This window comes from Delphinus delphis, chromosome 11 (genome assembly GCF_949987515.2).
Source record: "Delphinus delphis chromosome 11, mDelDel1.2, whole genome shotgun sequence".
Lineage (NCBI taxonomy): Eukaryota > Metazoa > Chordata > Mammalia > Artiodactyla > Delphinidae > Delphinus > Delphinus delphis.
Window position 1 is genome coordinate 76,120,561 of NC_082693.1, and position 25,707 is coordinate 76,146,267.

General features: G+C 41.9%; 1 protein-coding gene across 1 annotated transcript in view; it reads left to right on the plus strand.

The window, feature by feature from the left end:
* PLXNC1 (plexin C1) overlaps nucleotides 1-25,707 on the plus strand; it is a 141,803-nt gene that overhangs the window by 53,904 nt on the left and 62,192 nt on the right. The window contains exons 5-10 of the mRNA XM_060025382.1: nucleotides 438-552; nucleotides 8,272-8,419; nucleotides 11,756-11,843; nucleotides 13,858-13,960; nucleotides 14,101-14,202; nucleotides 25,507-25,646. Coding sequence (XP_059881365.1) covers nucleotides 438-552; nucleotides 8,272-8,419; nucleotides 11,756-11,843; nucleotides 13,858-13,960; nucleotides 14,101-14,202; nucleotides 25,507-25,646 — 696 coding nt within the window. The remainder of the gene's footprint in view (nucleotides 1-437; nucleotides 553-8,271; nucleotides 8,420-11,755; nucleotides 11,844-13,857; nucleotides 13,961-14,100; nucleotides 14,203-25,506; nucleotides 25,647-25,707) is intronic.

Sequence of the window (25,707 nt, forward strand, 5' to 3'; positions counted from 1 at the left end):
TCATTTTTTTTTAACAACAAAAAAAGTTACACAATGGGTTGATATTCTAGAAATGAATCGCAAACCTAAAATGTATACAATGTGTGAACCGTTTCTTGAGCTGTTCTGTACCAGGTTTTTCTAGAAGGGGGCTGTTTAATTGTAGGATGCAGGGGAAGCTGTGTTTTGGATGTATTTGGCAATGTTATCTTGAGAGAGATGGCTCAGGAGTCTAAGTTCAACATGTCCACATTTGTTCTCTGCTCTGAGACATGATGGAAAAAATGCTCTGCTGGTTTCCTGTTGCTTTTCATGGTTTTCGCATCGTGTTCTTATTCTTTCTTGAAATCAGTAATCCACTATATAAAGCCTGGCATTTTGAACCGAAGCCAAGTATGAGAAAGTTTTAACTGATGCATGTGTGCTGCTACCCCCCCTTTTTTTTTCTTTTTTGATAGGTGTACTTTTAAAGAAGATTGTGTGCATTTAAAGAACTCAGAAAACTGGCTGGATATTTCATCTGGAGCTAAAAAGTGCCCTGAAATTTACCTATTTCGAAGCAGTAAAGATAAGGTAAGAGGAAAGATTTTTAACTGGTCTCTACTGTCTCATTTTACACAACTGACGCCAGCTTCCTTCTGTGTGTAAAATATCCATTAGTGATCAAATAAGCTTAGTTATGAGATCCTCATTGTCAAATTATCAAACTCATTTAGTTAACTGATACTTAGTGCCCACCAGATGCCATACACTCTGCAAGGTGATGGGGAGGTAGCAGAGAATAAGACACATCATGGGCCTGCCCTCATGGAGTTTGTCATCTTACACAGCTAAAGATGACCTTTATTTGTTGAAATTAAGGAAAAGATGGACTACTAATGTCTCAGAAAAATACATTGATAGGGACTTCCCTGGCAGTCCAGTGGTTAAGACTTTTGCCTTCCAATGCAAGAGGTGCGGGTTGCAATCCCTGGTTGGGGAGCTAAGATCCCACATGCCTCGTGGCCAAAAAACCAAAATGTAGAACAGAAGCAGTATTGTAACAAATTCAATAAAGACTTTTAAAAATGGTCCACATCAAAAAAAAAATCTTTAAAAAAAACCCCACATTGATTAAAAAAGAGAGAAAAAAAATAAGTTCAGATTCATGGTCAAGATTCCTTAAATGTGTCTTAAGTGTCGAATTTTGCTGTTTTATGGTTTCTTTTCCTGATGTGTTCAGACTTCTCTTGACAACTGTCTTACATGCATGGCTTCAGGTGATGTTGACAGAGAGGGAGAGAAAGCAATGTGGGCAGTGAATATCCCAAGGGGGTGTTCCCTGGAAAGTCCATGGGCTCTTGCTATGGCAGTACCGCCATGGGCAGCACGGCAGCCCTGTCATTGGATGAGAGAAAGGTAGCAACGTGAGCATATTCAGGCATTTTCTGATTCACATACCAACTGCGCCCCATGGGAGAATGGAATTCCTGCCTTGCAGTCTCGGTGGCTGGAAGGAGACATTTTCTCCCTAATTACAGCTCTTGTATTATGGATAACTGTACAGAATCACCATCAGCAGCCTTGACCTGTCTGTCGAGCTCACTCTGTTTTATTTGAATGCCACATTAACAAGGAGATGGGTCACTTTCTCTTTCTCCTTACACTTTGCCATTTCAAATAGCAAGAACCGTACCACTTAAGATGATTTAACATTTAATAAAGGAGAGCCAGAGCATTTAATGAGGGATAAATAATAAAAAGAATCAAGCTTTCAGGTCATAACTGATCAGAACTCATGGATTTCAAGTTATCTGACTGTTGTCACTTTCTGTTGTCCTCGTGTGGGTGGCAGTGTGGAGGATGGGGGGGGGTGGGCAAAAAAAACCTGTCGAAGCCTTCATCCAAGCCTCCATCAGCCCTGCACCAGAATGAATAGATTCTGTGAAAAGGATGCTTACGCATCGAAGTATAGGTATGGCCAAACTTTTATTTCTCTTATCAGTCTGCAGAATAGCCGACTTTAGTGCTGATAGAGACTGGTAGAAAATACCATGATCATTGAATACACCCAGGACTCCGATGAGTTAAGATTACACAAAGCTTTTTTTCTTTTATCATTTTGAAAATGTTAAGGGTAGTACTTCGGCTCAGTGAGGTGAGGGAAAGTAACTTGTTCATTGACTGAAAAGTGCTGCTTACACAATTTGCTGACCTGTCTTTGGGTTCACTAGTATAAGTTAATCACCATTCACATCTAGTCTGGAACATTACAAAAGATGTTTACCACCCAGAGAACTATGGGTGCTTTCTTCCCCACCCCGAGTCCCACTGTGGTTTGCCCTAATCCCTCTAGAGTCTTCCCACAAAGCCTTTACCTCACTCTCTCCAGCTAACCACCACTCTCAAGGTAAAGGAGATAAGAGTTTAGTAATTTGAGTAAAGCTATTCTTTGAACCCAACTTTGGGCTGATTATTTTAGTAATTTCGATAAGATGTCAGTCTCCATTTCTTGGTCATATTATTTCAAAATATTTCCTATCTTGATTGTTAGCTGTGACTTGCCTGAAAGTCTTAGATCTTTGGTTATTTAAATAATTCCTTATCCCAGACCCATAGAGATGGAAGTCTATGGTTTTCCCCAATTCTATCTATTAGCTTGGTTCAAAGAGTGTTTGCTCACTGCCCATCATATACCTAATAACATTCTAGTAACTTTCATGGTATGGGAAAAAAAGACCCATATAGTACAGAGACTCTGTTTCCAAGAAGCTTTGTCTCTTTACACAAGACAATGAGAAGACAGTGTATCCTCATCCTCGTTATGAAATTGGCATTAAAAAGAAAGAATTAGAGCAATTCCGATTGTCTTGGAGGGACTTCATGAGATTTTGTTGAGTAAAATCATCAAGATGCAGAAAAGTATGTATAGCATGATCTTGTATTGATCCAAAAAATGTCCCTGTGTATGTTCATGTATGTATGGCTCTATATGGTTATTTGAGCATGGAGAAAAACATGGAAGAATTCGTGCTAAGTTGTAAACATAGGCTCCCCTGATGGAATGATTCATGTGGTGGAGGAAAGGTCAGAGACAAGTAAAAACAAACAAACAAAAACACAAACAACTGAAATCCTCATACACACAGACAAACACAAAAAGGGATGCGTGACATCTCATTTTGCATTATGTAAAATTATATGTTTGTATACCTATAAAGAGATTTTTAACAGTCAGTAAAAATGGCTTATACTGATAAAAACAGAAAAAATGTAGGAATAAAAGTATTTCCCACAAACAGCATGGTTCCTAAAGGAGAGACTAGAAATGTTCTTTTACACATCAGAACAGAAACATCAATTCCATCACTGATACAACCAACATTGTTTCTAAAGTTGTGTCCCGTGTAGTAATACAAGAAACAAGTGATAGAAATAATTATTAGAATGGAATAGACAAAAATATCATTATTTGCTAATCTTAAGTGGTTGTATATCTGTAAAATCTAAATATATTAGCTTTTAAAACTTTAATTGTTCAGTAAACATTCAAGTAACAATAACCTTACTACATGTAAGACAAACTGTTAACATCCATTAATGAAAGATCCCATTCATTAAAAACAACAGAAGTACTCAGGCACAAACTTGAAGAATGAGGTATATACCCTGTATTTTAAAATCATTTTTATTAGGAGATACATGTTGAAGCCAGCTACGAAAATAGTGATTTTGGCCATGCGACAGCTAGTCTTAAGCAATAGTAATAGTAATTAGATAGTGAGGCAGTGGTCTGTTGATGCTATTTATAATTCATAATAGGAAAACCTTATCAATTAAAAGCATAAGCAAATATAAAAACAAAGACACATAAGGTATTTTCTTGGAAGATATGAAAAACATCTTAAATATATCCAGACATATACTATGTTTCTTGGTGGGAAGAGATCATAAAAATGTCACTACTTCCTCAATCTATTTTCTAGATTTCATGCCATCCCAGTGAAAATTTGAATAGACTGTCTTAAAATTAATATAAAGTTCATCTGGAATAATAATATGAACTGGTCAAGAATATCCAAGATATATCTTGAAAAAATAAAATTATTTAAGCAAGACCATTTCCATATGATTGTAAACACATATATAGTGGCAATAATTTGGCCCATGACTCTGGTTTAAAAATAAGAATATAGATCCATGGAATAGAGTAGAAAGCTCAGAAATAGATGTAAAAATTTTGGGGCTTCCCTGGTGGCGCAGTGGTTGAGAGTCCGCCTGCCGATGCAGGGGACACGGGTTCGTGCCCCTGTCCGGGAGGATCCCACATGCCGCGGAGCGGCTGGGCCCGTGAGCCATGGCCGCTGAGCCTGTGCGTCTGGAGCCTGTGCTCCGCAACGGGAGAGGCCACAACAGTGAGAGGCCCGCGTACCAAAAAAAAAAAAAAAAAAGATGTAAAAATTTTAAAGAGCATTATCGTAAGAGGAAACAAAAGAATTATTTCATGAAAGTTGATGAAATAACTGGCTTACAATGTGGAAACATAGTTTAATTCACCTTTTTTACTTTAAATATAAAATAAATTTTAGGCTAATTAAGAAATTCATCTAAAAACCTAACAGAAAGTAACTGAGCATCAGATAATTTGGAAGTATAATTTTCTGGCTCTGAAGGAATATATTCTGTAATAGCAAGAGAAAAATATTCATATACTTGACTTTTTAAAAAAATCTATACAAGGAAAAATAAGAGATGACTAAAGCACATACTTCAGGAAAAACATTTATGACAGGCAAAATATTAATCGCTAGATATGAAAGCTAGGAGAAAGTAAAAAGAAAAATCTAGAGACACCAAAAAGTAAGTGGGCAGAAGTGTATATTCTCACAAGAGGAGGTTTAGAGGGTTGGATATAGATATGGAAGTATGTTCAGCTTCACCAGATATCAAATAAGTACAAATTAAAGTGAAAATAAGGTTTGCTGACACCTAGTGATGGCGATGCCAATTAACACAACCTTTTTGGAAAGCAATTTGGCGATATGTTTCAGAAGTCATAAATATATTCATTCTGCCTGAAGCACTAATTCCAGGCTTAGGCTTCTGAAGAAGTAATTTGAAAGAAAACCCATAAGCTTACAGATGTTATTGCAGCGGCATTTATAGACTTAGAAACTTGGAAATAACCAAACTGGCAATAAGAGCAAAGGTTACGTAAAGTAAGGTCTGTCGATAGAATGATAGAACGTTATGCGGCAAGAAGTTCTTTGGCCCCATGGACATTACTAGATAATTGACACTCAAACTTCATATCTCATCTGATTCTTTGGGTCTTCATTCCGTCTTTATCCAACTTAACTCAAGACAGAGTTATTAACTTGGCAAGGATTCCCACGTTGGGTTCATCAAGCCAAGGTCTCCGCTTTTTAACCATGCTTGCCTGGAAGCCAAAGTCGCACAAAAATACCTTCAACTCCCTGGCTATCCTCTTCTTCCACGGCTTGAAAACACTTACTGTCTCCTATTTTCAGATCAACTCCAACTTCTTCTGCCCCATTGTTCCCCTGAAACTGAACTCCATGGAGCCATTCCAGCAGACACTATAAGTCCTCATCTTACTTGGCCTCTTGGCTGCATTTTTGAAACTCTGTCTTCCATCACCTTCCATGGTGCACCTTCTCCATGCTCTCTTCTTTCCTTCTTGACTATGCCTCGACCTCCTTTGCTGGCTCCTTCTCTCCCTGACTCTAAATGTTGGAGTTATTTCAGCCCCAGGTTTGGCTCTTCCTCTCTTCTGACTCTGTACTTTGTCCACAGACAATCTTATCCACTCCCATGGCTTGATATACCATCTATATGTTGATGTCTCCTTTATCTCCCACTCAGATTGCTTCTGGGCTCCAGGCTTATTATATCTTCTTAATTATCACACAAGCATCTTGAACTACACACATCCAAAAATTGAAGTCTTGATTTTTCCACCCAGGGTCTGCCTCCTGCTCGTGTGTCCCATTGCAATATACAGTACCTCTGTGTCCAGCCATTTGCTTACCACATCCACATGCCCCACTTCCAGTCCTGCCCCATGCTACCTCTAATGGGTATATTGAAGCTGTCAATTCTTTCCATTTCTATTGTACCATCCTAGCCCAGGCTTCTATCCTCTCTTAATGATCTCCATCCCGTGTGACCCTCCGGTTTTCATCTAGCAGACTTTCCCACACTTCTGCTAGACTATAAGCTCCTTGAGGGCAAGGACGGTAGCCGCTTGCTTCACTGAAGTAATCAGTGCCTTGTGTAGCACATGGCACCTCCTAACAGCTTGATAAATGTTTATGGAATAAATTAATGCAATGATTACAGTTATGTAAATGCTATGTATATGAGAACTGGAAGGCAATGTGGAAAATTTAAAACAGTTAGTGAAAATAGGACTTTAACAAGCTTTCCGGTGCTTTTGTTATGATGTTTGAGCAATGAATTCAGTTTAAGACATACATGTGTACAGGATAACAGGTGATAACGGTCATGCGCTGAGATGTGCGGTACAGGGAGAAATGCAGGGGTGAAGCATGCGTGAGAGTTCAGCCAGGTGTTGAAGATGAGCTGCTGGGGATGGTCTGGGGTTCAGTAATATGTTCAGGTCCCCTGGAGAGGGTTGGACTTCAGTCCAGTGGAAGTTGGACTCTAAGAACTTGCATTCCAGCATGATCCTATGGCTCAGAAACAGGATTTTTTGAAAATGGAAAGATGGGGGTGAGATCCCAGGGCTAGAAGAGATTTAGCAAGCGTATCAGAAGATGAGAGACAGTGATCTTAGCTGGCTGTGCAGAGTCTGGGCAGAGGTCTGAAGTATAACAGAAGATGGACACCTATCACTCTCCATCGTGGGTGATAAGGTTACCACTTCCTATGGTCCCAGCTTCCTAAAATTTAGCCCACCTCCTCACCAGATCCCCTGCATGCACGTGATGCAGAAGTGGTCTCCCATTGGCATATTATTTTTAACTTTCCTTTTTCTTTTTCTTCTTCTTCCTCTTTTTCCTTTTTCTTCCTTCTTTCCTCCCTCCCTCCCTCCATCCCTCCCTCCTTCCTTTCTCTCTCTCTCTCTTTCTTTCTTTCTTCTTCTCCTCCTCCCTCCTAAACATAAACAAATGAAAAAAAATTGTGTATTTGGATGAGAATACTTAATATCATAAAGATATAAAATCCCCTAAAATTAATGCATATATTAGTACAATTCCAGTTAAACTCACAGTCCCCACACCCCATTTGCGTAAAATGATCTTAAAGTTCATATGGAAGAATAATGTTTAGGAAATGCTAAGAAAATTATGAAAATAAAAATAGAGAGAGTTGGGCTTCCCTGGTGGTGCAGTGGTTGAGAGTCTGCCTGCCGATGCAGGGAACGCGGGTTCGTGCCCCGGTCCGGGAAGATCCCACATGCCGCGGAGCAGCTGGGCCCGTGAGCCATGGCCGCTGAGCCTGCGCGTCCGGAGCCTGTGCTCCGCAGTGGGAGAGGCCATGGCAGTGAGAGGCCCACGTACCGCAAAAAAAAAAAAAAAAGACAGTTGCCATAAATATATTTAAATCCACAGTAGTAAAAATTTGATGACATTGGAATAGAATTAGATCAATAGATAATTGGAACAGTGCAAAGTTCAGAAATAGCTTGCAGGTATATGGTGATTTAATATATGACAAAAGGGGTAGTTCAGTGGGAAAAGGAATTTTTTTTTTTTAGTAAATGGTTGTGACATAGCTGATTAACCATCTGGATAAAAATAAAGTTCGACCCTTATCTTACACTATACATAAAAATAAAGTCCAGATGGATTAAAGACATAGTTTAAAAAATAAAGCAACAAAGATGGTGGAACAATATTATATTTGTCCACAAGCAAGACTTTGGGAGGAACTTTATAACCAAGACAAGAAACCCTGCATTTGATTACATAAAAACACATTGTGTAGGGTAAAAGATAACACACATACAAATTGCAAGACAAACAGATCAGGAGAAAATATGTCAGAAATACGACAGATAAGGATTAATATCTGTACTATACAGAGAGCTCTTAAAATTGATAAGAAAAATACACACAAAGCAGAAAAAATGGTCCAAGGATATGAATATGCGATTCACAAAAGAGCAAATTAAATAGCCAACAAAACATCTCTTTCTTTATATTGGCAATCTAAGAAATTCTCCTTCTATGGCAAGTCAGAGGTGAGTTCATTTAAGGCTCTAGGATGGATGGAAATGATGGAAAAAGACCATAATTTGGTTCCTGAAATTTCTTCCCCACACAGACGACTGTGACTGTGGTGGGAAGCTTCTCTCCAAGACACTCGGAGTGCATGGTGCAGAACGTGGACACCGGCAGGATGCTCTGCAAGGGCAAAAGTGTATCCAATGAGACCTGCACCTGCAGCATCCCGACCAGAGCAACCTACAAAGGCAAGTGGACTCTTGCTGTTTTTTTTTGTTGTTGTTGTTAGAAAATGAAGCAGGCAGGAGAAACTTCTGAGTCCAGATTGCCCAGGAAACAAGTTAAATGACAGAATCTGAATAGTCCCACGCTGTAGACTCTCTCTCCCCCTACCCCTTGCTTCCCACTTTTCCCCTCAGTCCCGCTCACCTCTGCTCCACTCATCACAGGAGTGCAGGACCCCACAGTCACATGTGGCTGGAGAATGACAGAGGATGGTAAGTTGGTTAGGTGAGTGGAGTCAAGCCAGAGACCTTTGGGCTGACCTTACATGGATGGTTCAGATAATTCAGAGATCTGAACATCTGGGAATGCCCTTGATGAGATGAGAAAACAGAACGGCCAATATTTTATCATCTTAAGTTCATTGCATTCGTTCATTCATACAGGACGTATTTATTGAGCATCTACGTGCCAGACACTGTGCTAAATGGTAGGGAGTCAGTGACCAAAAACACTCACCTGGTCCTTGTTCACAGTATTTAGAGCCTCTTGGGGTAGAGATGAGTAAACAGCACCTTACAGTGCAGTGGGTAGCATGCAGGGAACATAGCACACCATGGGGAGCACATGAAAAGGGCACCTAACTGGACTTGTGGGGGCAGGTGAGGATGCAAGGAAAACTTTCTGGAGGATGAATAGGGTTGAGCTGGACTAAGAAGAAGGGGAAGAGTAATGCAGTCAGAGAACAACTAGTGTGATGGCCAAAAGGAGAGAAAAAGCTTTGTCTGAGGAGCCAGAAGAGGTTCTATATGGCCAAGGCAAATAAGGTAGAAAGCAGAATGTAGAAAATGGATACCAAAGAAGGTACAAAGTGTCTGGCACAAAGTAGCCATTGATGATCAATAAATTTCTGTTGAATGAATGGCCGCAGGTGGAGAATGGGACAGGAGGAGGGAAGGGCTGAGTTCTGAAAGGTCAGAGAGAAGGGAAGCTGTGGCAGTGACGGGGTGATGGGACTGAGAGCTGAAACTGTTGAAGACAGGTAAGGGTGGAGCGAAGTGGGTGGATTCAAAGGATGGTTAGGAGTTAATACAATGGACAGACTGAGGATTCATGAGTCCCTCTGGGTCTCATGAATATGAATATGCGATTCACAAGTCTTGCTCACCTGTAACATAAGCTTCGGAAGTATTTGATTTTTTTTTTTTCTTTTTTTTGCGGTACGCAGGCCTCTCACTATTGTGGCCTCTCCCGTTGCGGAGCACAGGCTCCGGATGCGCAGGCTCAGCGGCCATGGCTCACGGGCCCAGCCGCTCCGCGGCATGTGGGATCTTCCCAGACCGGGGCACGAACCCGTGTCCCCTGCATCAGCAGGTGGACTCTCAACCACTGCGCCACCAGGGAAGCCCCGGAAGTATTTGAGATCACCTTGGAAAGCTAGTTGATTGCTTCTTAAAATTTTTTTAAATCTTTTTAAAAAACTTGAAATATAGTTGATTTATAGTGTAGTTGATTGTTTTTACAGCCTCCGTCAACTGAACCCAACCCTTTGTCTGCCCTTTTCTCTGGATGCCTTCCATATTCTGAGCAGGCAAACAAAACCACTTCCCACCTCTTGCATTCAGCCAGCCAGTGGCCATTGCCAAACCTTTGTCTGTGGCCTGTAGTGGCTTTGCCTCTTTCACCAAATCCTGTCTCCCTTCTGCTTTGAAAAGTCACCTCTTCCGTATAGCCTTGACAGATTCTGCTCTAATCATCCCGATCGTTCCAGCACCCTCTGGGTTCCCCACCTGCACCCCAATCTTGGTACCCAGGTGCTGCATGGAACTTGAACCACTCAGAGGGTGTTTCCTTGACTATACTGTCACTGTGCTTTTTCACCTAAGTTATTTTATCTCTTCTAGAATAACTGCGAATGCTTCCAGAGCAGAGAGCATATATATTCGTTTCCTTGTGATATTTCCCAGTAGTGTTTTGTGCACAGTTGATACTCAGGAAAGTACAACTCTTGCTAGTCTCCATCACTGGACACTTGTTGATTCCATTGATATGTGTTTTCCCTGGGAGTCCCTCAGTACTTACTGTCCATATGTTCATGCTACTAACAGTTATCAAGTGTCTGTTCAAATGCTCTTGCTGAGAGGTCACGCCAGCCCTCCAAACCTTCTTGTCTTTGGAACAGAGGATTATCATTTCACATATACCCGCTTTATGTGAGCAGAATTTTATGTGGCATCCTGGCTTTCAGAATGAATATTCCTGCTGAAGAGAACCCCTTAAAGTAAGGGTTCTCAGACTTTTGGACTCATATACTAATAATATTTCAGTTGAAAAATGAGGGGTGCCAACAAAGTTAGGCCAACTTCTTAATTTGTCAAGGAAAGACTTTTCATTTTAAAAGCATCATCTGCTCTCCCCGTTAACTCATAAAAGGAAGAAGATATTAATCCAGAATGGGTGACAATGAAGATATCACAGAGTAGCACTGGTCCCTGGCCACAACAGGATTTGAAAGGCACCGCTCCAGGCGGCCGCATCAAAACCTGGCTATACACAGTCAGTACATGGGGAGATTACAGACAGATTCCGGACATCCCCCAGCTCTGCTGAGTCAGCATATCTAGGAGTGTGGCTCTGGAATCTATATTTTCACCAATTTCTCAAGTGATTCTGATACACAACCAGATTTAGGGATCACCTAGGGTAGAGTATGTAGGTTAAAGAGGTACAGGAAATATGCCATTTCTCTCATGCTGATTTAGCAGAGTTTTTATCTTATTACTTTATTCTTCGGGGGTTTTCGAACCCATGGGTAGGTTTTCGAAAGCAAATAAGAAAACCTTCATCATAGATTTGGCAACAGTTGACTCCAAGAAGATCATGGCTCTCAGCCCATGGGAACCACACTTTGGAGTTTGTTAGGCAAATATCCGTAGTATGGATTTTTCTGAAGGTGCAGGATTTCTTCTCTAACATTCCGGTTATCATGTTCTAGGCAGTTCTTGCTCGGTGACTTGTTTTATTCTTATGCTGTGGCCAATTACAAGCTGAGATAGTGATCCCAGGGAGAGTATGAGCTGTAAATGGGCTGTGAAATGGCTTTTTCTTAGTGATTATCCGTGGGAGGCCTGGAACGCGAGGTGGGCCCGGGTCTGTTTGGAGGCGTGTGCTGTGCACTTCGGCTGCCTGATGTGAATGGCCCCCGGGAAGGAGCCACGTACCGATTGAAATGTTAGCGAACAGCTGGCACACCCCACCCTCTTTGTGGAGGAGGCAAAAAATATTTAATTTTTGCATTTACAGCTTTGCTTGATGATAGCAGGGCTCCACCGTCAATGACTTCTTTTTCCCCTTTGCTCCAGATGTTCTAGTTGTCAACGTGACGTTCTCCTTCAGTTCCTGGAGTGTGTCAAAAAGATTCAACTTTACCAACTGCTCATCATTAAGAGAGTAAGATTTTATTTAACATGTGAATATTCTCTCATTGGTTTTAATGTATTTATTTGCTTTACTCTTCGATTTCCTGAAGACCTCTTTTGTGGAGGAGAACTTTCCAAGGTGCCTTTTGGAGCACGGCCTAACGGGAGACAGGAGAGCCTCTGAGCTAATAAGCTGACTTGTTCAAGCCCTGCCAAGTGAGGTGGAGCAGAGAAGAGGCCAACAGCTGTGCTTGGGTGCATTTTACCCACAGGGAAATGCATCCCTCCAACCAAGCGGTGGCCTTGAAGTAACAGGCGAAGGGGTGCCGCTAGGTTCTCACCTGATCAGACTGGCTTTGGGAATTTGAGTCAAGGAAGAGAGTCTGAGCATGAGATAAGGGGAAGTCACGGTCAAGGAGAAGCACAAGAGGAAGTCTCTGTCATCAAAAGAACATGTTAATTGTGACCCACGTTTTTGTACTGCGTTTGGCCCTGTTGAGCTACGTACCCCCCTGAGTTAGGACCACACTTCACTCCTTGCTTCTAAAGCAGACGGAAGACAGAGGAAATATGTCTCCCAGATTCCTGGTTTTCCAGCTGCAAGATGGGATGGATGTTCCCATGGAAACAGTGGGAAGCTGTATTATTAGTGATTCTATAGCTCTTTCAGTGGTTTGCTTGACCAACTGTGTTAGTACCAAACGTGGGTTTCTTTGGGTCTGGTCTGGGAACCATTGTTTCTTCAGGGTAAAGGCATTCGAACTCGATGCTGAGTTGGGAGGTCACCCTACAGCTATATGAACAGGAGCCGCTGGACTTCACCTTTACCACCGCGGCACTTTGAAAGAGGGATTGAATTCGGTGATTTCTAACAAGCAGAACGAATTCAGGGAGGAAAAACACCAAACTTGATACAGAGAGTCCATGAAAATGGGGAAGAAAAAGAAAAAGGGGGAGAGTTACATAGATCTGTGTAGCTCAAGGAGAGTTTAAACAGAACACAGCTCCTGCACCCACGCCTGTAAGGCCTGGTGAGAGGAAGCGCCTTGCCCCAGGTCCGCAGCTAGGTAATTAAGAACCAGACCTCAGACCCACAGCTCCCCAAAGGGGGAGCACCCTTTCCTTGGGTACCTACTTCCCCTTCGAAAAGCACTTAGTAAAGTCATCACACTTGAGGGGTAGCGATAAGAGCGCACGTCACAAACCTGCTTCTAGCGCACTTCGGTGGCGGGTGAACCCTTAGGCGAGCCTGTGCTTTCTTCTCCCACCGAGACTGCCATTTCTGTAGGTCAGAGTCTCAGGATGCCTGGGCATTTCTGGAACAATACATGAAATGCACATGTGTCCCCTCTCCCTGATCTAGTCCTCTCACTGTCCCCGGGCTGAGCCTTCCTTTTGCCTCCTTTGGCTACCTTTCCAAACCCACCTCGATTTCCATTTTTATTGTTCTTGCTTTAACACTGATTATCCTATTAAGTGCTTTTCAAGTCTTCCGCTGTTATCCATGCATGGTTGTTTGATTAGTAGACACAGTTCTTCCTTAATTTGATTAAAAAGCAAACACTGGCACCCTGTTTTCTCTGCTCGCCAGGTAGCACTTTTAGTTTCCCGTCTTCCAGGCATTTGGCAGTGTTTCTGCTCCAGTGAGTAAGGGTGGGTTTATGGGGGGGCTGGGGGAGATCAGTCTCCAGAGGGAAACTTACCTGAAGGTAGACAAATAGCAGAACTGGATTCAGAAACAGATTCAGTGGGTTCCTGTTATCTACTGACATAGCCGGTGACCCCAGCTTCAGGTTTCCATGGCAACCCCCCAGCAAGTATAATGATGGTCCGTCAGCCCCGAGGGCTGCCCAGAGCAGGGCATAAAGTCAGTACTATATCCCTAGCCCCAAAGGACTGTCCTCTCTCCCCTGGGTGCCTCACAGTCTATCCAGGGATTTTTTTTCTTCTTTTAAATGCTCGCATGCAGCATCACAGAGGGAAATTCTAGGATATGAACGTTTTCCTAAAAATGTGGGAATTAAGTTGGTTTTCTGTGTTGCCAGATGCCCAGTATGTATTGGAACTGGCTGTGCTTGGTGTGAAAGTGAGAGAAAATGTATCCATCCCTTCACAGCTTGCGACCCTTCTGATTACAAGAGGAACCAGGTAAGGTGACATTTTCAGTATTACAGGGTTTAACCAAAAATAAATATTTGTGACCACCTAGCCCCAGCCTGTCTTTTGCCTTTATTTCAAACTTTGAATTTCCACCAGTTCGGATGTTGAAGGGATATTCTTCATTTCAGGACCTCTGTCCAGTGGCTTCTGAGAAAGGGGCCCCACCCAAGACAGCAGGAGGAGGAGAATCCAAGGAGAAGACAAGTAACAGAACCACCCAGGGCTTGCAGGTCAGACCCTGTTTTCATATCGATAATGGGAAAATCCCCCTTTGAATGGCAATAACATCTCCTGCTACTTTGGGTTCCTTTTAAAAATTACCTATTTTACTTTCGACCCAAATTCCCTTTTTTACCTTTGGTTTTTAACCAAGTTGCATTTAATTGGTCAATACGTCAGAAGCTGCACACTCGCATAAGATAAATTAAAAATCTGTAATTATGAAAAATGAAGGCCCGGTAAAAGTGAAATTTTAAATCTGACTTCGTGGCTCTCAGGGAGAGTTAGAAGGAAGTATAGAGCACACAGCACTGAGGGGATTTCAATGTTTAACCACATGTTATGATTGCATTTTGGGGGGGGCGGGGTATGTGAGGGCTAGGCGTGTCTATGCAAAATATATAAACGAATCTCTTTGGATTATTTTTCTTTGCAGAGATGATCTAACCAGTAGTCAATAGTGTCAAAACAAAGAGTTGTGTCTATGTAATAAATATACATTTCTCTTCACTTCTCAAAACTGTTTTTCATGGAAAAATACTTTCCATGAAATTTCTTTGGAAATTCCTCTTATTTTCCTCACAGTAAATCACCAAGCTCAACTGACAGACGTGTTTGAAAAGAGAGAACATGACCATGTAAACATTTCTGGGTAGATGCATTTAGTACACAAATGCTGACTTCATTCATTTGATGGAAGTTAATTGAGCATCTACTATGTGGTGAAAAACAAAAAAGGACAAGTTCTTGTTCTTATTAACCTTGGGTCTAGTGGGAGCAGACAAATTAAAAACAGTAACATGCTTTGTTCTTAAAGGCTCAGTTTTCTGTTTCTTGGCTAATCTGTGGCTTTGATGTATCCATTTGCTGCTACTTAAGGTCAGGTGCCAATATAAATAAGTAGCACATTTGTAATCACTACCAAAATGTTGAGAGTAACTTTAGGTGAATTTAGCAACAAGCAAAGGGAATGTGAATCAAAATGGATTATGAAGTTAATTAAAGGCATTAGAAAAGCTTGGTATGCCAGTATCTTCAGACTTTTATTAAAGTCTTTGAGGTTTTATTAAGTGATGAGCCGCATTTCTCTTCCCATTGGTTTATGAAACTAAGGCATAGTGACAGGTGTTTGAATCAGAAAGGCAGTGGCTTTTAAAAAAAAAAATTAAACTTCTCTTTTGTTGTTGTTTCAGTTGTTTTTTTAAAATTTCGGTAAAATACACATAACATAAAATTTACCATATTTAAGTGTACAAGTTCAGTAGAGTTAAGTACATTCACATTGGTGAGCAAGCATCACCACCATCCATCTTCAGAACATGTTTCATCTTGCAAAACTGAAACCTCGTACCCATTAAACAATAACTCCTCATCTTCTCTTCTCCCAGCCCTGGCAGCTACCATTCTCCTTTCTGTCTCTATGAATTTGACTGCTCTAGGTACCTCAGTTAAGTGGAATCAAACAGGATTTGTCTTTTTTGTGACTGGCTTATTTCACTTAACATAATGTCTTCAAGGTGCATCCATATTGTAGCATGGGTCAGAGTGTCCTTTAAGGCTGAATAATGTTCCATTGTTTGTATATATTACATTTGCTTATCCAGTCATCCATTGATGGACACTTGAGTCGCATCCAGCTTTTGGCTGTTGTAACTCATACTGCTATAAACAGGTGTGTACAAACACCTCTTCAAGACCCTGTTTCAGTTCTTTTGGGTAGGTACCCAGAAGTGGAGTTGCTGGATCATATGGTAATACTATTTTTAATTTTTTGAGGAACACCATTCTGTTTTCCTTATTGCTCTGACGTTTTACATCCCCACCACCAACAGCGTATGAGCGTTCCACGTTCTTTCCAGCACTTGGCTGTTTTCGTTTTTTTATAGTATCCGTCTTAAATGGGTATAAGGTGGTATTCTCTTGTGGTTTTGATTTGCATTTCCCTACTGATTAGTGATATTGAGACTCTTTTCGTGTGCTTATTGGCCATTTGTGTGCCTTCTATGGAGAAATGTCTATTCAAGTGTTTTGTCCATTTTATAATCAGGTTTTTTTGTTGCTGTTGAATGGTAGGAGGTCTTTATATATTTTAGATATCAACCTCATATCAGATATATGATTTGCAAATATTTTCTCTTATTCTATAAGCTGCCTTTTCACTCTGTTGATTGTATCCTTTGATGCAGAGAGGTTTTTAATTTTATTGAAGTGCAGTTTATTTTTTTATTTTCTTGCCTGTGCTTTGGGTGTCATATCCAAGAAATCATTGCCAAATCCGATGTCATAAAGCTCTTATTCTAAGAGTTCTATAGTTTTAAGCCTTATATTTAGGTCTTTGATCCATTCTGAGTTAATTTTCATATATGGTGTAAGGTAAAGATCCAACTTCATGTCTGTGTGGGTATCCAGTTTTCCCAAGACTGTTTGTTGAAAAAAACTGTCCTTTCCCCCATTAAATATTCTTGGCACCCTTATCAAAAATCATTTGACTATATATGCAACAGTTTACTTCTGTGCTATATATCCTATTCCGTTGATCTATATGTCTGTTCTCTTTTGTAATAAGACACTGTTTTGTAATAAGTTTTGAAATCAGAAAGTGTGAGTCCTTCAACTCTGTTCTTCTTTTTCATGATTGTTTTGGAAGAAAAATAATTTATTTTGAGGTAACTGTAGATTCACATGTAGTTGTGAGAAAATAATACAGAGAGATCTCATGTATCTTTTACCCAGTTTCCCCCAATAGTAACATCTTGTGAAACAATAGCACAATATCACAACCAGGATATTGACAGTGACAACAGTCAAGATCCAGAACAGCCCTGTCACCTCAAGTCTCCCCCACGTTGCCTGTCTATAGTCACACCCACTTTCTCCCTCCCACTCTCTATTTCTGACCCCGGGCTACCACTAATCTATTCTGCATTTCTATAATTTTATCATGTCAAAGACTTTAAACAAATGGTATCACCCAGAGGTACCCTTTGGGGATTGGCCTTTTTAACTCAACATAATTCTCTGGAAATTCATCCAGTTCTTTTTTTTTTTAATTTTTTAAATTTATTTTACTTTTGGTTGTGTTGGGTCTTCGTTGCTGTGCACGGACTTTCTCTGATTGTGGCGAGCGGGGGCTACTCTTTGTTGCGGTGTGCGGCTTCTCATTGCGGTGGCTTCTCTTGTTGCGGAGCATGGGCTCTAGGCACGCAGGCTTCGGTAGTTGTGGTTCGCGGGCTCAGTAGTTATGGCTCGTGGGCTCTAGAGCGCAGGCTCAGTAGCTGTGGTACATGGGCTTAGTTGCTCCGTGGCATGTGGGATCTTCCCAGACCAGGGCTCGAACCCGTGTCCCCTGCATTGGCAGGCAGATTCTTAACCACTGCGCCACCAGGGAAGCCCCATCCAGTTCTTTTATGCATCAATAGTGTCTTCCTTTCTATCGCTAAGTTGTGGTTCAGACAATGACTTTTTACATTTTTATTTTAAAGGAAAAAGTAAGGTCACAGCATCCTGGTTTCCTGTATTGTGTCTTACGGAACCTTTTGACACCATGTGGTTAAAAGAACTGGGGCCACCAAGGGAGCAGGAGGCGGCGGTAATGAACAAAGCCCAGACCTGTCTTCAGTGCTTCTCTGTGAATAACCTTTGTAGAAAGACATCTTTTATTTTTAATTAATTTTCATTGGAGTAGAGTTGATTTACAATGATGTGTTAGTTTCTGCTGTACAACAAATGAATCAGTTATACATATACTTATATCCACTCTTTTAAAAATTCTTTTCCCATATAGGTCATTACAGAGTATTGAGTAGAGTTCCCTGTGCTGTACAGAAGGTCCTTATTTTATATTGGGTTGGCCAAAAGGTTTGTTCGGGTTTTTCTTTAACATCTTACGGAGAACAAAACCTGAACGAACTTTTTGGCCAATTCAATGTATAGCAGTGTGTACATGTCAATCCCAATCTCCCAATTCACCCCCCCTCCCCCGCTTTCCCCATTGGTAACCATAGGTTTGTTTTCTACACCTGTGACTCTATTTCTGTTTTGGAAATAGGTTCATTTGTACCATTTTTTAAGATTCCACATATAAGCAATATCATATTGGAGAAAGACATCGTGTTGATACTGAAATGTTTTCTTTAAATACGTGACTCAGTTGAGAAACTCAGTTTTGGTTAATAGGGAGTGGAGTAGTATTTGTCTCCGGAGGGATTTCTCATGCTTTGTGAGACACTGCTGTCTTCTCATCATCATGCGGAATGTGTAAATCCAGGTTTCCAGTTTGATGCTCATGCTGGCCTTGAATGAAGCACTGAACACTCTATTCCTAGCAGAGAAGCTTCGAGGGCTTTCATTCAGTGCATCGCCCACATCACATACATACTGAGTGCTTCCTCCGTGCCGGGCATGGGGACGCGAAATGTGAATGATACAGACATAGTCTTGGGCTTCCTGATGCTGAGCTAGGGTTGATTCTTTCTGCAGGTGTTTATCGAGCACCTAGTAGATACCATTACACTGAGCTCCGTGGATACCACGGGGGGTGGGGGGGGGCATGTCTTGTCCTCAGTCTCAAGAATCTTATATGTACATGAGCACATAGATAAGAATACAAGATAAGAAAATATTAACCTAGGGAAGGTACCAGGCCGTATACAAACCCAGAGAACCTCTCTGTGCCTGGCTTAGTCATTCCTGATCATTTAAACCCAGTGCCTGGCGGGTGAAAGCGCTTAATCAGTGTGGTTGGATAAGTCTTTGATTGATGGATGGATGGATTGACACAAGATGGCATTTCAGCCAGCAGTTGAGGGAAGGGACATGTGGAGACAGAGGAGTGGGTCTTCTAAGCAGAGGGGCTAGCACTGCAGAAGCATAGTGGGTCACCAGAAAATTCCAGGGTACCCATTACGGGAGACCCTAAGTGATTCGATTTGGCTGGAGCAGAAGGATGCAGGAAATTATGGGACAAAACAAGATTGAGGGCTTCCCTGGTGGCGCAGTGGTTGAGAGTCCGCCTGCCGATGCAGGGGACACGGGTTCGTGCCCCGGTCCGGGAAGATCCCATGTGCAGCAGAGTGGCTGGGCCCGTGGGCCACGGCCGCTGAGCCTGCGCGTCCGGAGCCTGTGCTCCGCAATGGGAGAGGCCACAGCAGTGAGAGGCCCGCGTACCGCAAAAAAAAAAAAAAAACAAGATTGAAATGACCCTGGAGCCTACACCAAGTACAGGGCTCTTCAAGACATTTTTTTTTAATGCATGAATTTGCTCATCCATGGATGTGGCATTTATGAGAGAGGGTTCCTGGCTCAACCCCTGTTATGCCCTGTTGCCCTCACACTGTTTCATGACCCTATGTCCCATCCCTTGACCGTGACCTAAAAGCACATATTGTCATGTACCCAGGGGCTGCGTTAGGAAAAGCATCACCAGAACAGGGAAAATGACTCAAAAATCTACATTTGCCCTTTGGATGGGCAGTATTTTCAGCTGTAAGGGCCAGTTTCTGTCAGAGACGGTTGGCCCTGTCGCCCTGCCCTAACCTCTTTTCCTTCCTTTTCGGAACAATCTTATATCTGGTGCCTCCACCTGCTGAGAGAAGAGGTGGCTGCTTTTCTTTCCTGTTGTCAAGGAAAGGTTGTGGAGATCTGTGATATGATGTTGTTCTAATATTTGTTACGCTTATCGCCGCCGGGTAGAAATACACCATACAAAATCATGTTCTCCTGCTCTCGGAGAATATATATTCTTTCTCTTCCTTGTGACTTCTCTTCTCTTCCTCCATCACTTTTGATTGCATTTTAACTTCTCACAGGCAATCCAAATCACCTCTTTCAGGGTCCTTGCCTTGAAAATGAAATCAACTTTATTATATACCTTGTTGAGTAGCTTCTGTGGGCCTAGCACTGTGCTGGGTGCCGTGGGGTTCACTGCCAATTGCTCCTTTATTCACTCATTCGTTCATTCATTCATTCAAAAAGTGTTTATTAAGCACCTACTATGTGCTGGGCAGGTAGGCAAAGTGTGTGCCCTTTGGAGTTTACGTTGTAGAACTTATAATATTTTAAAGGAAGTAAGATTCATTTTCATGAAGCATCTGAGTGTGCGCAATGGAAAGAGTTACGCACAGGAAGGCCAGAATGTGCTAAACTGAGTAGTGGCGACCCATATTTGTGCAGCCTGTGCTATATCCTGAGCTCAAAGTGCCTCTTTATTTGAGCCGCACGATGGACCTGTTTTCCCCATTTGATAGACAAATGTTGACTTGCACAGGGTCAGTAGGTAGTAAATGATAGACATGCGATTTGAACCCAGGCAATCTGACTCCAGGGCCCACAGCTTTAATCACTGCTCTATACTGTGTGACCTCAGTGTAGTATTGATGATAGAAGTCAGTCTGGAAAGGACTTCTTCTCTTGGCATTAGGCTGGCACGGCCTGCCCCATCCATGGCCTGGGCAGGCTGTCAGGGGGGTGCGTTAGCATTGAAGCCCTTGGGACGAGGTGGGTGGGCTGGGGCACAGTCAGAGTGAAGGAGTTGGACCCAGGCAAGGCTGGCATCTTTTCCAAGACGGGGAGAGCAGAAGAGCCTTCAGATGGGAAACTGAGGCCTTCAGGAGAGGGGAGTGGCAAGTGTCTCACGGTGAAGTTGCAACTCAGCAAGGGGGTGGGGTTTGAGTGGTGGGGTCTCTGCTAGAGGGGAGACGCTACCCTCCCTGGTCACAGAGTCCTGGGCACCCCGTCCGGGTCTCAGGAGTCCCATTCGGGAAGATCAGTGACGAAGAGTAACTACTTTATAAACTGGCCTCGGCAGCCTCGCCTTCAAGTCCCCCAGGTCACAGAAGCAAGCCTTAATCTCTCTGCACAGGGCCTTGGTCTGTCACCTTCTTATCTCCAGGTCCATCTCAGTTGGCATTCTAACTCTTGACAATTCCTGGACCAAATTACATTCCAGTCTCCCAAGGACCTGTCCCTGGGGCCCCCACCAAGGGGCATTCACCTGGGGGCCGAGCAGCGGATGGACACAGCCTTTTCGTTCTATTTACCGCTTTCATTTTTCCTCGGCGGGATTGTATTTTGCTGTTTTCTTTCCACGTCTCACCTCCTTTTACACTTTACCGTCTCCACTGCTGGTTACCACTCTTCTCAATTTATACATTTCATTAATATATTACTTCCATCCTTTTCGGTCATTAATAAAGATGTTAAATAATTCTGAACCGAATACCCCTGTAGGGCCCTACAGGACACTTTCCTTTAATTAGTTGTGCTACCTTTCATCTCTCTAATGTCCTTTGGTTTCAGATTTCCAGCTGGTTTTCAATTCATGTGACTTTTTATCCCGTCCCGTTTGAACTAATTTCGCAAGTGAAAATCTGAGAGATGTTTTACTGAGTGTTGATTCAGGTCCGGGGCTATGGAGAGCTTTGCTATATTCAGATTTTTTTTTTTAAGAAACAGAATAAGAGAGTACAATTTGGTCTTAATAAACTGAGCCTTCCTAATGTACCTCTTTCCGAGATACATTCTTTTCAATCATCGTGGTAGTTTCTCCATTAATGTCATGGTAATTTGAATTGTGTTGACGTCAGACTTCACAAAAAGTGCTCTTACTGTCAGGAGTAATCCTCTTAGACCTTTCCAAAGATAACTAGTTCTTAGTGATTGTGCTATTTCCAGTGTCTTATAATGACTTTGTTTTTTAAAAATAAATAAAAATAACTGGCTATTCTGTAATTACCTAGTTAGCCAGTTTCTAATGTGCTTTTTTATACCAAACAGGGAGTGATTTAAACTTGTGAGCAACCCGAGCTCATAGTATTTTATGAAATAATTTTAAATTGTGCAGCCGTTTAAAAATAACTCTTAAGTCTTTAAAATGTAACTGACAGGAAGTGGACTATTCTGAGGTTAATTGCTGGGCAACCCAGGGCGATAAGGGTTACAGCCAATGGTATTTTGATTTGATAAATAAATGGAAATCCTTGGACATAGGATGAGGGAGGAATTTCACTGTAGGGCTGTAAGGAATTATCTCTTTGCATCAAGCTAGATTATGTTTTTAAATTAACCCCTTGTATGTGTCAGTTTATGGGACCTGCTACTTCATTTCGGGTTGTGAATTAATTTTTGATTAAAATACAGAAATAGATCTAAAATGTTGAGTGTGTGGAGAGATCATTCTTGGCCTTTTGTCTGTAATAGATTTTTAAAGGATATTTATCAGTAAAAATAGAAAATGTTTTATTTCTAAGACTTGTTGTAGCCAGGTAGTACAGCCATATAAGAACCCTGTTTTTTTTTTTTCTCCTTGTATACCTGTGCTGTTTATTTAGTGAGATCCCCTTGGTAGCTCTTTACTGCACTTATTAAGATTAAAAGGGGTTCTCCAAGCAAGCAAAGGACAACTAATCTGACCCTCTTTCCAAGCAGACAAGAAGCATCTGCTTTCATGAGATAGGCCAGGGCTGGATCCCATCCTAGACAGCCAGTGGAAACTTCTCGAAACAATAAGGTTTTAAAACCAAATCCTTTTGAAGCTGTCTCTACCCAAGAGGAAATAAAAAGTTAATGAGGCGTGGGGCTTCCCTGGTGGTGCAGTGGTTAGGAATCCGCCTGCCAATGCAGGGGACACAGGTTAGAGCCCTGGTCCGGGAAGATCCCACATGCCGCAGAGCAACTAAGCCCGTGTACCACAACTACTGAGCCTGGGCTCTGGAGCCTGCGAGCCACAACTACTGAGCCCACGTGCCACAACTACTGAAGCCCATGAGCCTAGAGCCCGTGCTCCGCAACGAGAAGCCACTGCAGTTAGAAGCCCGCGCACCTCAACAAAGAGTAACCCCCGCTCGCTGCAACTAGAGAAAGCCCACGTGCAGCAACAAAGACCCAACACAGCCAAAAATAAATAAATTAAATAAATAAATTTATTTTTAAAAAGTTAATGAGATGACGTGGCGGGTCCTCTGATGGTATTTGTAGAGCCGTTTAAGGAGCAAAATATAATCCCCTTTAGAAAATCTGTTTTAGGTTAGTTATAAGGCTCTCTTCAGCCTCTCATGAGAGCGAAGAAGTAGCATTTACTGGGCATGTTTGAAATTTTGCGTGAGCAGACATCAACAGTCTAAGAAGTGAGAAGGGCTATCTTCAAAGAAACCTGAGAATCATAGCTGACTTGGATATAAATGTGAGTCTGCACTGAGGTTTAACATAAAGCTTCTTGCCTCCCTAAGAAGACAGTGGATCCTCTAGTACAGGGGTTGGCAAGATTTTTTTCTTCAAAGAGCCAGACAGTTAATATTTTAGGCTTTGCAAACCACATGATCTCTGTCGCAGAGACTCGGCTCTGCCGTTGTAGTACAAAAGCGGTGACAGACAGTGCATAAATGACGGGCGTGGCTCTGTTCCCAAAAAACTTTATTTATGGACACTGAAATTTGAATTTCATGTGTTTACACATGTCATGGAATATTATTCTTCTTTTGACAGTTTTTTCATAGGCTGTACAAGAACGAGCAACGGACTGAATTTGATTTGCTCCAGGCAAATCCAAGAGTTTGCCCACCCCTGATCTAGTGCACGCAGAGGTTATGTGTCCTCCACAACACCTAGCGCTGTCCTAGGGATCCTGTAGGTGTTTAACAAATACCTGTTCACTTAGCTGTCATCATGTCAGAGCAAAGAGTAAGCCTTTTGCTATCCAACACACACTTGGCATTTGCAAGGGATTTATCTTGAAGTCTTCGCTAATCCCCCCCCATTCCAAGTACCACTCTTGCAGATAATTTCCCCCATAAAATGCAGTCAACTCTAACAGCATAATTAAAGTGACCCTTTCGGGCCCTTCGTGATTCTATAAATACGGGGCTCAAGTCCTTTACTAAAGTGATTAAAATAAATTCTGCCACCGAAATCAATTCTCTGTCGTATTACATCATTACTGTGATGACATACACAATGAATTTACCTCAATCTGCAAAACCGATCCATGGTGATAATGAGTGATGGTGACTGCTTTACCATATAGCACGTGGGTTTCTCAAGGACCAGAATGATAAAACATCCTTTCAGCAGGATGGGCAGCCCCAGCAGTGCAGCAAGTCCGTCGTGATGAGCATTATACATACAAAGGAGCAAAGGACCCTGGGCTGCTTGAAGAAGCAGGTGGTAGGCAGGTGCTGGATGTGACTAACGCTCCCCCAGTGCCTTAAGTGGCTTCCGCCTAGACGTTATCCTCTAAGTGGATACACTCTGTGTTTATGATTTAAGCCGAATTTCACATGATTAAGCATCTCTGGACCTGGGGGTCGTTTTCAAATATCAAGAGTGCGAGTATGAAAATTCACTCATGCTAAAGATCCGCTGAGCTTTCTATTGGCTAGAATCTTAGAATCTTGTCCTGTCTGGTCCATATTGTAGAAGAACATAGACTTTCTGGAAATGGTCTACAAAACAACTACTAAATGATCAGAAAGACGGTGGCATCTGTAGAGAAAAGTGAAAGAAATCAGGATTGTTTTGTCTTTGAAAGGGAAAATGATTCTTGCCATCAAATAGAGGGCTTTTTTAAAAAGGAGAATTTGATTAAACGTTGCAAATAGAGAAGTAAGGTGCATAAATCTACATGAGATGGGGCCCCAGGTACGAGGGATTCCAAGGGAGACTTTCTTGATAAAGAAAGGCCTGATAAAGCTTGTGATGGGTACCAAAGAGAAGATGGTATCTGCAAACCAGAGAATGGAAATGGTTGGCCCCAGTGGTTTAGGCATGCAACTACTTGATATTAGGTGACTTAGTTGATTTCCTGAGATTTTTTTTTTCGCTGCAGTATACTCCTTGATTCAAATAACCTACTGAAACAAACAAAAACTAGGAACTGCTTTCTTGGGAATTAAATTTATCCAGAATGACATTTATTCCAACTTAGTGATGAGTCTGGTGCTGACTTACAGTCAGTGGACTGCTCGTCTTTTCCTTCATTTTGCTATGTTGTGAGCCTGCAGAGGCTGGAAGGCAGTGAGCAGTTTTGAGACTCTAGTGATAGCTCACTCTTCAGACAGAATGTCAGACTCTTCAACTGTATTTTCAACTGTCTCGTGAGACAAAGACTAATTGGTTTGACCTCATGCTGTCGCATGTTGAGAGACATGAGTCTTCAGCCCTCTCCCTTGAATTCACTGATTTCATTAAACACTGTCTGCTTGTGTTTGCAAAATGTTGTAATTTCCCAGTGATTTCTTCGAACTGCAGCACATAAACAGATTTTTTCAAACAGTGCCATTTCTTAGCTTTGATCTTGTGTTTGAATCTTTTCCTTCCGATAGGTCTTCGACATTAAGTCCATTGAGCCACAGAAAATATCAACCTTAGGGAAAAGTAATGTGATCGTCACGGGAGCAAACTTTACCCAGGCATCGGATATCACAATGATCCTGAAAGGAACCAGTACTTGTGATAAGGATGTGTGAGTTGAAATATGAGTAATTTATTCTTCGTAATGTAGTGAAAAGCTAAAACTTACATCA